Genomic DNA, 15,210 nt, shown 5'->3' on the forward strand with positions numbered 1-15,210 from the left:
TTGTACTAGTAATCTGGTGCAAAAACCCAGGTGGTGTGAGACAAATGGAGCTGGATTTTTGACCACTGCTGGGGCCAGGGCCAGGACCAGAGATGGGCGAGAACTAAAAATAGACACTGTGTGTTGGCTCCCCGGTTCCACCCTACCTCTGGGCCATTTTTGAGAATGAGATCAGAGGGCAGCAGGACTGCCCACTTGCCTGTCCAGCTCATGAAGAGCCACTGGAGTCCAATTAAAGGAGGCTATTTGGGATTTTGCCAGTCGTCAAGGTTCTGCAAGTGGCGGTGGCGGCCTCCCTGCGGTAAACCAGGGGACCAGCACTCCAGGCATTGCCCAGAGGCTCTCCCTACCTGCCTGGGTGTGGCCTACAGAGGAATTCACCCCCTTTCCCCCTGTAGTCGCCTGACTGCAAAAAGCCATTTTTTAAATCTAGATTTGAAAAAGCTGGAGTCAGGGCACCTCTATCTCAGTGCCCTCCTGGTTACTTACCCTCTACTGCAGCCTGCTGCTCCTCTAAAGCTGGAGGGCCTCTGATTGGCACTCGAACTTTGAGAGAAAATGCAGCGAACCTCTCTCCAAGTGAATCGAGGGGCTGCCCCCGTGAAAATAACAATGAATGACTTGCCCCTAGGGGCAGGTTCAGTTCCCGGAAACAGCCCTGACCTCTGATTCCCATTCCGGGAGGGAAATCAGCTCATGGCCTCGCACTTGGTGGCGTCGATTTGCTCCAGAGTCAGATTAGGACCTGAGTTGGAAGGACTTAAGTAATAAAAATAAAAATCTGCAAACACCGGAAATTTGAAACAAAAGCAGACAAGGCTGTTTATGGTTTTCTTTTTGCTGAGTTATGCTGGCGTGCTTGCTTTGAAGTACATCCAAAACAGTGGATTGGCTACACTGTTAAATTGATTAAGTTCAGACAAACACAGAATCAGCTCTGCAAACCACCAATCACACACCAGGTCATTAGTAGAGGATTAAGTCTGCCTGCATGCCGTGGTCATCTGAATTTCATTATTATGTGGTTTTGGATTTCAGAATTGCTTTAATTTGATAAAATTAATGAATTCCAATTTTACAATGCACAAGTTTCTTTGTGCAGCCTGGAAATGAACGCATTTTACATGTAATATTTAAAGTTTCAGGTCACATTTTAATCACCGTAATAGTGTATTCAGTTCAGTGGCACTGATGACCAACAATATGTGGATATGGAACAGGTTACATGCCTTGTTGTTTCCTTTGTGAAAATATGAAGCCCCTACAAACCAGTTGGTCAACATTAGGAAATGCACAGTGGAGCAGAACAAAATCTGTGGCCATGCTCGCCTCATTATCTTGCTTGAAACAAACTTGACTTGCACTTGTGAGGTGACAGTTCTATGAAAAAGTGATTTAAGTTGCACGCTGCAATTTTTAAAATCACTATTGTTGTTATTCCAAGGTGGAACTCAAAATGAAGGCCTTTCCTTATTAATTGTTTCAAATCCCCTCTGGTTTCTCAATGTAAGCTGTGAAAAGCTGATTCTAGATAAATGCAGGCCTGCTGCCAAAGTACAGCTTCATAATTTGAATAAGTTCCTGAGGCTGCATCATGCAGAGCAAAGCTGGACTGCAGCAGAAAGTGAATGCATTTAGGTATGAGCATAATCAGATGCTCAGCATGTTAAAATGTACAAAGTAATTGGACCAATATGTCCACCCTCCAGGGCTTGAATCCAAAAGTGAGTCTCTTGTTTCCTTGCAATCAAACATAGAGCTGTTGATGAAATAGGCTGTAAACTTGTACAAAGTTGTCACTGAAGCTTGGAATTTTTGCAGTCCGTTATTATAAAGGTGATGTCCTGGAAAATAATTTTAAATGACTCGACACCTCTCTTAAAATTGTTTTTAAAATGTTTTGAGATGGCCCTAATTTAAATATGTTTGACATCCCTTATGAGTCATGCACACAGACTCATTAGTAGATTGAAGACTTCAGCTGCATTCCCAATAATATGGTGCACCCATCTTGGCATAGTCAGCCCATTGTTTACATTCCTAACTGGTGCTGTTTCTCCATCAGACACTGGTAGCTATACCTTGATCGGCCTCTACCACTCTGCAGATCAGGAATTACCTGAGGTACAATTGCAAAACTGCTCTGTGTATCTCTAACCCTGCATTATCTGCTTCAACCACTGTTTCAGAGATCCAATCTTCATCTTGGCTTAGCCAATGACCGAATTTTGACTTAATATAGAAATTGCAAAATAATAACAAGGCTGCACTTCAACGGATAAAAGTTCTGCATAATTTTGAATTTCAGACCCTAGGAGTTTACATGTGCAATGAAAGCCCACTGGTATCTCACCCAACTTATCATGTATGAGGTTTGACAGTTAACGTAATTGTCGTGACCCAGTGTCAATGGGATAGTTAGCAGGACCAGGAGTTCCAATGGACTGAAATCTATTTCCTTAAGATGTAATCCTGAGCTGAAAGTATCCACTTAGTGAAATACTACAAGCAGGAGCTTGACTTTTCTGTGTTGGGTAACGAATGATTTTTTATGACTTTATATTATATTGGTAAATGCCATAAATGTCCAATTAATCTTTAACATTTCACCATGATACCAGTTCAAGCTGATGGTTAAATATAGGGAATAATTTTTTGAATGCATTCAAGAAGTCAGGGAACCATGTATGGTGTCAGCACTTTTTGTAGAATTATTTATTCTTTTATGGGATGTGGGCGTTGCTGGCAAGGCTAGATTTGTTACCCATAAATTGAGTGGCTTGCTCAGCCATTTCAGAGGGCACATTGCTGTGGATCTGGAGTCACGTAGGCCAGAACAGATGGGTTTTTATGACAATGGCTGATAATTCTGAGGTCACCATTACTAAGACTAGCTTTATATTCCATATTTATTCCACCAGTTCCACCATGGTGGGATTTGAATGCAGGTCCCGAGAGCATTAACCTAGGCCTCTGGATTACCAGTCCAGTGTCATTACCAGTACACCACCATATGCCCATGGTTGTGGATAGCAGTTCTATGATACTAAAACCCCACCTAGAAGGACAAGGGCAGCAGGTGCATGGGAACACCACCATCTGCCAATTTCCTTCCAAGTTACATACCATCCTGATTTGGAACTATATTGCTGACCTTCACTGTCACTGAGTCAAAATCCTGGAACTCGCTTCCAAATAATACTGTGGGTGTTCCTAGACCACATGGACCGCAGCAGTTCAGGAGGACAGCTCACCATGACCTGCTCAAGGACAATTAGGGATGAGCAATAAATGCTGGCCACATCCCATGAACGAATATTTTAAAAATTCCAAACTGTGCAGAAGCGATTTCCCACCACATAGAGTTTGCATTTTAATGTCAGTTAACTTCATTTTCAGTAGATATTTTAAGCGTACCTATATTATAAAGGTGCACCCAATAATACAGGTATATGATTCTTCTGCCACTAGCTGTACTTGCAGAATAAAAGAACTATCTTGTCCATTTTCTTTACAAGCTGCCCTCCAGTTAATTGGCACTGCTGTACTGAAACCTAAAGAATGGCACTGTGAATCAAAATAATGCTTTTCACACAACAAGAATACAAGAATAACGAACCTAAATAGAAATAAGCAGCGCCCGGGGATGATATTCTGAGAATTATTTGGCCTATATTAGCAGATGAGTGCCTTACTTGTTGATATATTTTTCTGGTTCCTCTTTAATACAGACATTAACCATTGAATGGGTTAATTATTTTTTAAAAATATTAAATAGCAAAACCTCATACCATCATGTTAAACTTTTGTGATGTTAAGGATGGAAGAGAGACAAACCTGAACTCCTTTATTTTCTTGCCGTTTGTCAGTAAGCAGAGATGTTTGATTTTTGAAATAGACTGTGATATGTTTCCCCAAACCTTCTGTTTGTGAGTTCAATTTTTAAAGTGACTCACAGCAAACTCTGTTTGGGGTTAATTCACGAGTATAGTTTATTCACACATTCAAACCTGGGGTTTGGTCGCAACTTCATACACACACACACAAGCACACTATAAGAAGATAGGAAAGATGTTGATGTTGACATTAATAAGTCAGTTGCTGGAGGCTAATGAGCAATTTCTATGCCTCTGGTCAAAATTCATTGTTTACCTTAGGAGATAGATGGTGGCAATTAGCGCCTCTGCTGTTGTAAGGAGTTTCAATGGCTCGCCCTTTGTTATAGGACTAGGCTGGGGAGACAGATTGTCTGCTGGTCCCTGGTTTCATTAATTATAATGTGTCCTCACAATGATGAGGGTTGAGCTTTAGTTCTGTAACTGCTGTTAGAAATTTGCAGAAATTATAGCCAACTTGTGAATCATGTGACCTATAGACCATCTTTTAACAAAGTCCACCTTTTGAATAAACAAAACGGAATGCTTTGATTTAAATAGTTTATTTTCTCTTTCATGTCTTAGGGATATGACAGCGAAGTGATTCATTTTGGTAGGAAGAACATGGAAAGACAATATAAAATAAAGGGCACAATTCTAAAAGGGGTGCAGGAGCAGAGGGACCTAGGGGTATATGTGCAAAAGTCATTGAAGGTGGCAGGACAGGTTGAGAGCATGTTTAGTAAAGCACCCTAGACTTTATTAATAGGGGCATTGCATACAAAAACCAGGAGGTTATGTTAAACATGTATAAAATACTGATTCAGCCTCAACTGGAGTATTGCATCTGGTTCTTTAGAAAAGCTGTGAAGGCATTAGAGAGAGTGTAGAAAAGATTCATGAAAATGAGTTCCAGGGATGAGGATCTTCAGTTATGTAGATAGAATAGAAAAGTTGGGACTGTTTCCTTGGAGAAGATTGAGAAGAGATTTGATAGAGATATTCAAAATCATGAGGAGTCTGGACAGGGTGGATAGGAAAAAACTGTTCCCATTGCTGGAAGGATCGAGAACAAGAAGACACAGATTTAAGGTAATTGACAAAAGAAGCAATGGAGGCATGAGGAGAAACTTTAATGCAGCAAGTGGTTAAGATCAGGACTGCGCTGCCTGAGAGCGTGGCGGAGGTAGGTTCAATCGAGGCATTCAAGAGGGAACTGCATTATTATGTGAAGAAGGATGTGCAGAATTACAGGGAGAAGGCAGGAGAGTGGCGCAAGGTGAATTGCTCTTTCAGAGACCTGCAGACACAACAGGCCTCCTTCTGCGCTGTAACAATTCTGTGATTTGTATTTTGGTATCACGAACAGTTTCCTAGGTCTTAAACAAAGTTCAAGTTTTTTAAAGTTATCTGACTTGCTGCCTCCATTCCTCCATTTATTTTTGGTCTGTAGGCTTAAATAAAATAAATTCAGTGAGACAATAATTAATTAAAATTAAGAGAACAAAAATGCTGATTCAACATTTTGTTTGGGTGTGCCCTTAGAGCACAGGGCATACATATGTACAAACATATGAATTAGGAACAGGAGTAGGCCATTCAGCCCTTCAAGCCTGCTCGGCTGTTCAGTAAGATCATGGCTGATCTGATTGTGGCCTCAACTCCACATTCCACCTAACCCCAATAACCTTTGAGAATCTGAGGAGGCTCCAATGTGATGGTAGTATCATGGTTACAGCAGAGATGACAAGTTCAAATCCTATTGTAACAAGGTGTGAAATCAAATTGAGTAAATCTAGTAATTTGTGGGTTACTAGGAAAAATGGTCACTGGTTCACTCATGCTCTTTGAGGAAGGAATCCAGCGACTGTATCTTGTCTAGATTTGTGGCATTTAATGTCTTCTGAAGCAGCTTAGCAAGCTGTTCATTTTAGGAATGAACATCCTATATCCTTGAAAGCCCACATTTGGAGAGCAAGTATTAGGTTAATTTAAAAATAATATCATATTTTGGTAGACACTGCACTGTGACATGCAAGTTGAACCCTGAGTTCCTAATTTTAACTATGCTTCTCCAAGGATGTGTTGATTCCAGGCTGGGTCCACATCCCTCCCTGCCAGTGTATGGGAAATGATCAACTGCAGGCTGCTATCATGTGCCTTTAGTGAAGGTTTCCCACCTGCCCTTTCAGCAGTAGGTATGCAGCCTGGAAGATTGGGAAAATTCAAGGAGTTTTCGCTGTCGGGGGTAAAATGAGCTCTTTATCCATTCAAACGTAAGTTACTGCCAGTTAGCCAGGTGGTTAATCAAGAAATGCAAAACCTGTATGGTTCATTTTATTGTAATTAAGAGTAAAGTCAGGAAGTAAATTGTTAATGAAAATAGGAGTTTTTGTTATGTTCCAAATTGACCATTATTACTGTGTGTGGTGATTCAATTGATGGAGATCTCCAAAATTGTCAGTTTTAATGTACTAAGAAGGAATCCTAACCATGAATAAATTATAATTGTGGTCAAAAGACCAAAGAACAGATTATTACAGATTCAACAGAGTTATTGTTATTGTTCCTTTCTTGTGTCATTTTAGGACAACAGTAGACGAGTAGAGAATCTGCTCAAACTGTGGATTATTGAAGCCAAGGATCTGCCAGCCAAGAAAAAATACTTCTGTGAACTCTGCCTCGATGATACACTATTTGCACGGACTACCTGCAAGCTGAAAACGGACAATGTTTTCTGGGGAGAGCACTTTGAGTTTAGCAACCTGCCCGCAGTAAGAAATATTACAGTGCACTTGTACAAAGAGACTGATAAAAAGAAAAAGAAAGATAAGAATAACTACGTGGGTCTGGTGAACATTCCTATTGCAACGGTGACAGGGCGACAGTTCCTGGAGAAGTGGTATCCTGTGAGCATGCCCAATCCAAGCAAGGGCAAATCAGTGGGACCAATGATTAGAATCAAAGCTCGCTATCAGAGCATGAGCATTCTTCCAATGGAGCTCTACAAAGAGTTTGCTGAGTATATTACAAATAATTATATGCTGCTGTGCTCTGTGCTGGAGCCTGTATTGAGCGTTAAGAGTAAGGAGGAGATGGCTTGTGCATTAGTGCACATTCTGCAAAGCACTGGGAAGGCCAAGGTAAGCACCGAGGTTAAAACATTTTCCGTTTTTAAATATTAGATATCATACTTGAACATATTCTTCTGTTTCAGCAAAAATGTTTATGGGAGATGAATATATTTAGTATAAAAGGGTTAAAAATATGGCATTGGTTTGTGGTCCAGAACCTATGTTTTTAAAAGCTCAGCTGAAAATACTCCTTAGTGGTCCTACGGGTGGGTGGATGCGCAAATTGCATTTGTGATGCAATTGGAAGGGAAATATATCTGAATAGATATTTTGTTTATCAATTGCCAATTTATATTTAGAGAGCAAGTAGAAGAAAACAAAATATGGATAAAGAAAAAAGCTTAAAATTATAGAAAATTGAAAGATTGTAATTCAGGAGAAACATATCACGTAGGAAAAACAATTCCTTTTATTTTATATTTCAGCAGCCATTCAAATATGCCGAAGAAACATTTGTGCTCTTTGGGAACTGAATTGTTTCTCTTTCTCTCTTGTTCTAGATTAAATAACCCTGGAACAGCATTATTTTTACTCAGTTATGTATCTAATGTCATTGCTCCCATTTCACCCATTTAAAACTTTCTGTGGTTTCTCTGCTGCTGCAATTTAAGAATACCCATGTGCCATCTTAGCTTGGTTAGATTGGACAATTGAAAGGTTGAGTGTAATGGAGAAAAATCTTTTTAGTCTACCTACATTGTGGGAATGTATGCAGAGACATTATTGCTGCTTAGTCACAACTGTAAATCTTTGAATCTACAGTTTCTATTTAAGTTTTGTATCAGTTTCCCTCACAACCTGTAGCACAACATTGGGCTGTAATACTTATTGAGATCTAAGTTGGAACAATGACCTAATTGACACTCCAGTCCATTGTGCTTCCAGAATGGAGCCACCACATTCACAATGAACATTACGGATAACACTGGAAATGTGGTTTGCATTGTACTCTGGGTAGTTTTGACCATTTAATGTATTCCTAGAAACGGAGATTGAAGGGAGCTAATAGAACAAAATAAAGGGATCAAATACAAAAAGGAGTATATCTTGTCAGGAACCAATTTTATCATCAAATTTTAAATTTTTTATTCATTCATGTGATGTGGGCATCGCTGGCTAGGCCAGCATTTATTGCGCATCCCTAATTGCCCTGGATAAGACGGTGGTGAGTTGCCTTCTTGAACCGTGGGTACACCCACAATACTGTTAAGGAGGGAGCTCCAGGATTGTGACCCAGCGACAGTAAAAGAACGGCAATATATTTCCAAGTCAGCATGGTGAGTGGCTTGGAGGGGAACTTGTAGGTGGTGGTGTTCACATATGTCTGCTACCCTTGTCCTTTTAGATGGTAGTGGTCATGGGTTTGGAAGCTGCTGTTTAAGGAGGCTTGGTGAGCTCCTGCAGTGCATCTTGTAGATGGTAAACACTGCTGCTACTGTGCATCAGTGGTGGAGGGAGTGAGCGTTTGTTGATGCTGTGTAAATCAGGTGGGCTGCTTTGTCCTGGATGGCGTCAAGCTTCTTAAATGTTTTTGGAGCTGCATTCATCCAGGCAAGTGGAGAGTATTCCATCACATTCCTGACTAGTGCCTTGTAGATGCTGGACAGGCTTTGGGGAGTCAGGAGGTGACTTACTCGCTGCAGAATTCCTTGCATCTGACCTGCTCTTGTAGCCACAGTATTTATATAGCTAGTCCAGTTCAGTTTCTGGTCAATGGTAACCCCCCCAGGATGTTGGTAGTGGGAGCTTCAGCGATGGTAAGGTCATTGAATGTCAAGGGACGATGGTTAGGTTTTCTCTTGTGGAGATGGTCATTGCCCTGAACTTGTGTGGAGCAAATGTTACTTGCCACTTGTCAGCCCAAGCCTGGATATTGTCCAGGTCTTGCTGCATTTGGACATAGACTGCTTCAGTATCTGAGGAGTGGTGAATGGTGCTGAACATTGTGCATTCATCAGTGAACATCTCCACTTCAGACCTTATGATGGAAGGAAGGTCATTGATGAAGCAGCTGAAGATGGTTGGGCCTAAGGCATTATCCTAATGAGCTCCTGCAGTGATGTCCTGGAGCTGAGATGATTGACCTCCAATAACCATAACCATCTTCCTTTGTGCTAGGTATGACTTCAACCAGCAGAAAGTTTTCCCCTGATTCCCATTGACTTCAGTTTTGCTAGTGATTCTTGATGCCACACTCGGTCAAATGCTGCCTTGATATCAAGGATAATCACTCTCACCTCACATCGGGAGTTCATCTCTTTTGTCCATGTTTGAACTAAGGCTGCAATGAGGTCAGGAGCTGAGTGGCCCTGGCGGAACCTAAACTGAGTGTCAGTGAGCAGGTTATTGTTAAGCAAGTTTCACTTGATAGCACTATGTGATAGCACTGTTGATGACTTCTTCCAACACTTTACTGATAGAGAGTAGACTGATGAGGTGGTAATTGGCTGGGTTGGATTTGTCCTGCTTTTTGTGTACAAAACATATCTGAGCAATTTTCCACATTGCTGGGTAGATGCCAGTGTTTAACTGTACTGGAACAGCTTGGCTAGGGGTGCAGCAAGTTCTGGAGCATAAGTCTCAAGTACTGTTGCCAGAATGTTGTCAGAGCCTTGCAGTATCCAGCGCCTTCTGCTGTTTCGTGATAGGATGTGGAAAATTGAATTGGCTGAAGACTGGCATCTCTGATGCTGAGGACCCCAGGAGGAGGCCGAGATGGATCACCCACTTGGCACTTCTGGCTGAAGATTGCTGTGAATGCTTCAGCCTTATCTTCTGCACTGATATGCTTGGCGCCCCCATCATTGAGGATGGGGATATTTCTGGAACCTCCTCCTCCGGTGAGTTGTTTACTTGTCCACTACTATTCATGACTGGATGCAGTAGGACTGCAGAACTTAGATCTGATCTGATTGTTGTGGAATCACTTAGCTCTGTCTATCACTTAGTGCTTATGCTGTTTGGCATGCAGTGTGTTGCAGCTTTAGCAGTTTGACACTTTTTTTAAAGCTATGCCTGGTGCTGCTCCTGGCATGCCCTCCTGCATTCCTCATTGAACCAAGGTCAATTCCCTGGCTTGGTGGCAATGGTAGAGTGGGCCGGGCACCGATTATTACAGGTTTACATATTGTGGTTGAGAACAATTTTGCTGCTGCTGGTGGCCCATAGCACCTCATGGTTGTGCAGTGTTGAGTTGCTGGGTCTGTACAAAATCTATCCCATTTAGCACAATGGTTGTGCAACACAATGGAGGGTATCCTCAACGTGAAGAAGGGACTTCATCTCCACAAGGTCTGTGTGGTGATCACTCCTACCAATACTCTCATGGACAGATACATCTGTGGCAAACAGCTTGGTGAGGATGAGGTCAAGTATGTTTTTCTCTCTTGTTGGTTCCCTTAACACCTGCTGCAAACCCAGCCTAGCAGCTATTTCCTTTAGAGCTCGGTCTGTAGTGGTGCTACCGAGCTGCTCTTGGTGATGGACATTGATGTTTCCCCCACCCAGAGTACATTCTATGCCCTTGTCACCCTCAGGACTTCCTCCAAGTGGTGTTCAACATGGAGGAGCACTGATTCATCAGCTGAGGTGGGGGTGGTACATGGTAATCAGTAGGAGCTTTCCTGGCCTTCATTGTGCCAGGAGACTTCATGGAGTCCAGAGTTGATGTTGAGGACTCCCAGGGCAACTCCCTCCTACCTGTATATACCCAGGGATGATGATGGTGATGTCTCGGTATGTTTCTGTGCTTATAACTATGCTAGGAGGACTTTGAAAGGTCAACATGGCTGAGTTTGCCGTTGTTATTTTCCGGTGCCATTCTTTTTAGGCTTTTTAGCGGATTGATACTAGGCCATTTCAGAGGGCAGTTAAGAATCTGGAGTCACATGTAGGCCAGACCAGATAAGGATGGCAGGTTTCCTTCCTTAAAGGGCATTAGTGAACCAGTTGGGTTTCATCACATCATTAGATTTTTAATTCCAGATTTTTATTGAATTCAATATGCCATGGTGGGATTTAAACCTAGGTCCCCAGAACATTACCGTGGGTCTCTGAATTGCTCGTCCAGCGATAATACCAGTATGCCACCACCTCCCTTTTTTGCACTAGGTAAGATATTAACAATATTACTTGGATTCTTAAATAATGAATGAAATGGATTCCATTTAATAAAGTTATTAGTAGTGCCATTGAAAATGATATGCTCATTAATGGTGCCAACACCAGATAGACAGTCTGAAGAAGAGTCTTACAAAGATGAACAAGTAAAGAAAAATCTAGATCTGGTGGAGACGTACCTCTATTCGTAATATAATGTATTCTGAAGAATCTACATAGTTCTCTGTATTTGTTTTTATTCTTTAAAGTTTAGGGACATCCAGCTAGTTGGAAATCATTATTATTGCTTCTTACTATAGGATGATTTGCAGAGTTCTCGACCAAATGCAGCAGAGTCCCTAAGCTTCATGTGAGTTTCCAAACATTCCAGTGTTCTAACCCTTCTAACATCTTTCAATAGTTTCTGCAAACATGTCATTCATGCTTTGAGTAGGTAGCTGAGCTGCTGTCAGAATCTTTTGCTTTGGATCTAGCTAATGTCATATGTGTGAGAGGGACCAGAGTCCAAGTGACCATTGTCAAAAATTTCCTTTTGAAATGATGAGTGCCACCTGCCCTCTGTTTTCTGCATGCTTGTGTGTAGAACACTTCCCAAAAAAAAATTGTGGAAATGTCTTCTATTCCATTAAGCCTACCTCATCCAGACATGATGAAGCCAATCAACTGAAGCCTTTCCCCGCCTCACCTCCAATCAGCCAATCTCATGAAAGGACGCTTGAGCACATGATCTAGGCCGATACTTTAGTGCAGTACTTTAGAAGTGCTGCATTTTCAGGAATGCAGTTTCTTGGATAAGGTATTTTATAGGAGTTTCATATTTCTGCTTGAATAGATGTAAAAGATCCCATGGCGCTTCTTCAAAAAAGAGCAGGCAATTTTCTCAACCTCAACCAATTCATCCTCAACCAGCCCTGCAAAAAACAGATAACCAGTCATTTATCTCATTGGTGTTTATGGAACCTTGCTTTGGGTACTTTTATTGCCCATTTGCCTATATGATAGCAACTACCCTTAAAAAGAAAATGAATTCATTGGCTGTGAAGCACTTTGGGATGTCTTTGGTGTGATGGGCGCTATACACATGCAAGTTCATTCTTTTTTGAACACCTCTGTCTTTGACTGTTGCTGAACAGAGAGACGTGTTGCTAAAGTGCTTCTGTCGTCATGACAAACGCAAGAGTTACCCGGGAACTTGGGGAGCCTATAGTTCCCTGTTGCTTTCCCTTTGACAACTCCTTGGCCAATGGCAGTCGCCTTGCCAATCAATCAGCACCCATTTCTCCTGTGGTATAAATTGTTGTGGTTGTTCGAAATTTGGCATTCTTGTGACTATCCTGATGAGTACAAGGTAAAACGTTCGACAACATGCCTCTCTTTTCAGCAGTATTCGAGTTCTCTACTACCAAGCAACCCCTGTCTTCTTTGTGGGATCAATAATTGGTGCAATGTATGGTATTCATTCAAGCCAGAACTTTAAATTTAATTGAATTGAGAAATTTCACTATGCATTGTTGTAACCACTGAAGAATTGAGTGAGTTTATGAAACATTCTCAAGCCATTGTTAATCATAACAGAGATGTGATTGATATGCTTTACAATAACTCAGCTAGTTTCTTTTTCTTTCACTCCAAGGCAGTTAAAGCTGTTTGGTGATAACCTGGTTAACAACTGACTATAATGTAAATTGAGAACAAAATGGGGGCAATGGAGAGGGGTGGTGAAATGTAAACAGATAGAACTTGGCTTTAAATTACCTTGAAAGCCCTCATTCCCCAACGTATTGTAGGAAGAACAGCATTATCACTGCTCATTATTTTAAATTTGAAATAGAAAATAGCTGAACCAATGGAGCATTTGTTATCAGTCTCCTGGATATATGAAGTAATGAGTGCTTATTGTCATTGGATGTTCACCTATTATTTGGATATAGATTTAATTGCTCGTGATCACTCAAATAACATAACTTCCATAGCGGTAAGCAATTTTATTTTAAGTTTCACTGGGGAAAACATGTTGACTAATTATAATTTGCACTAGGACAACTGGCACTTAAATAAATCTTCAGTGTTATTCTATATGGTAAGACAATTACTGACTGTACGGATACATTAGTAGTTCTAATCAAAGGGAAGTTATCTGTATTAAATTAGTTGCTGTACAAGCTAGAGTGAGTGGGGGTATTGGCAATTTGGTCCATAGTGGGAATTCGGTGCAGAGGGGAAGAGGTTCTCTTTGCATTTTTTCTTTACTATCCAACTTTTTAAATCTTCAGAGAGTGATCTTGCCCTGCTGCAGCAGTAGAGGCTACAAGGGAGAGAAATGACTGGTAAGTAGTGGGTAAGGTTAGGTAAGTATTTACTATTTTATCGCTTATAGTTTAAGGTCATTTTGTGGTTTACAGTTTGTATATTCTGTAGTAACGAGGATCAGGAAAGAAGGGCCCTAGAGTAATTGATTTAAAAGATTTAATTTAAAGGGATAAGTCATGGTAGGAGAGCTCAAAGCCGTAGTGTGCTCCTCGTGCTCCATGTGGGAAGCTGGGAACATTTCCAGTGCCCGGGACCAGCATGTGTAAAGAAAGTGTGTCCAGCTGCAGCTCCTGGAAGCTCGGGTTTCAGAGCTGGAACGGCGGCTGGGGACATTGTGGAGCATCCACGAGTCTGAGAGCATCGTGGATAGCACGTTTAGAGATGTGGTCACACCGCAGTTGAAGGGACTTGAGGAAGGAAGGGAATGGGTGACCACCAGGCAGTCCAAGAGAAACAGGCAGGTAGTTCAGGAGTCCTCTGGAGTCCCCCTTGCAAATCGGTATTCCATTTTGGAGGCTGAGGAGGGTGCTGGTTCCTCCAGGGAGCGCAGACAGAGCCAAACTTCTGGCACCACAAGCAGCCTGTCTGTACAGGAGGGGAGGAAGAACAACAGTAAAAGGAGATTCTATAGTCAGGGGAACAGATAGGCGCTACTGTGGCCGTCACTGTGACTCCAGGATGGTGTGTTGCCTCCCTGGTGCCAGGTTCTGGGATGTCACTGAATGGCTGCAGGGCATCCTGAAGGGGGAGGGTGATAAGGCATGGTACATGTTGGTATCAATGACATAGGTAGAAAGAGGGATGAGGTCTTGCATCAAGAATTCAGGGAGTTAGGCAGTAGACTAAAAAGCAGGACCTCTCGGGTTGTAATCTCTAGATTACTCCCAGTGCCACATGCTAGTGAGCACAGAAATAAGAGAATAGTGCAGGTGAATACATGGCTTAAGATTGGTGCAGGAGGGAGGGTTTTAGATTCCTGGATCACTGGGACCGTTTCTGGGGGAGGTGGGACCAGTGGACACAGATGTGGACACCTGGGGACACAGAAAGTTAGCAGAATAGGGACACATTATAATACAGTAAAACAATCAAGTCAGAGGGAGTACAGCTGCATTAAGTTTCAAGGGAGTAAGGCAAGGCCGGATGGCCTCTACTTTAATGCCAGGAGTATTACATGTAAAATGGATGAGTTAAGGGTGAGGATTGACAGGTGGAATTGTGATATAGTAGCCATCACAGAGACATAGTTGAGGGAGGGGCAAGATTGGCAGCTCAACATTCTGGGATATAGAATCTTCAGGCGAGACAGGGGAAGGGGTAAAAGAGGAGGAGGCATTGCATTATTAGTTAAAGAGTCAGTTACTGCAGTAAGGAGAGATGATATCTTGGAAGGGGCATCGAATGAAGCTTTGTGGGTAGAGCTTAGGAATAAAAAAGGGGCAACCACATTATTAAGTGTTTATTATAGGCCCCCAGATAGTCAGTGGGAAATTGAGGAGCAAGTATGTGCACAATTTGTGGAGGTGTGTAAAAACAATAACAATAGGGTAATTATATTAGGCGATTTCAACTTTCCCAACATTAATTGGGATAGACATAGTGTTAAGGGCTTGGATGGAGTGGATTTCTTGAAATGTGCACAGGAGAATTTTTTAGGTCAATATGTAGAGGGTTCAACAGGTGGCGGCGCAGTGCTGGACCTAATTCTGGGGAATGAAGCCGGACAGATGGCTGAGGTGGTGGTGGGGGAGTATTTTAGTGATCGCTACAAC

At 41.9% G+C, this 15,210-nt stretch overlaps 1 protein-coding gene across 6 annotated transcripts in view; it reads left to right on the forward strand.

The window, feature by feature from the left end:
• The window catches only part of LOC121281002 (disabled homolog 2-interacting protein-like), a 425,229-nt gene that overhangs the window by 323,137 nt on the left and 86,882 nt on the right, over positions 1-15,210 (forward strand). For all 6 annotated transcript variants that reach the window (XM_041193534.1, XM_041193536.1, XM_041193535.1 and 3 more), the window contains one exon: positions 6,464-7,018. In XM_041193534.1, the coding sequence (XP_041049468.1) occupies positions 6,464-7,018 (555 nt within the window). The remainder of the gene's footprint in view (positions 1-6,463; positions 7,019-15,210) is intronic.

This window comes from Carcharodon carcharias, chromosome 8, assembly GCF_017639515.1.
Source record: "Carcharodon carcharias isolate sCarCar2 chromosome 8, sCarCar2.pri, whole genome shotgun sequence".
Lineage (NCBI taxonomy): Eukaryota > Metazoa > Chordata > Chondrichthyes > Lamniformes > Lamnidae > Carcharodon > Carcharodon carcharias.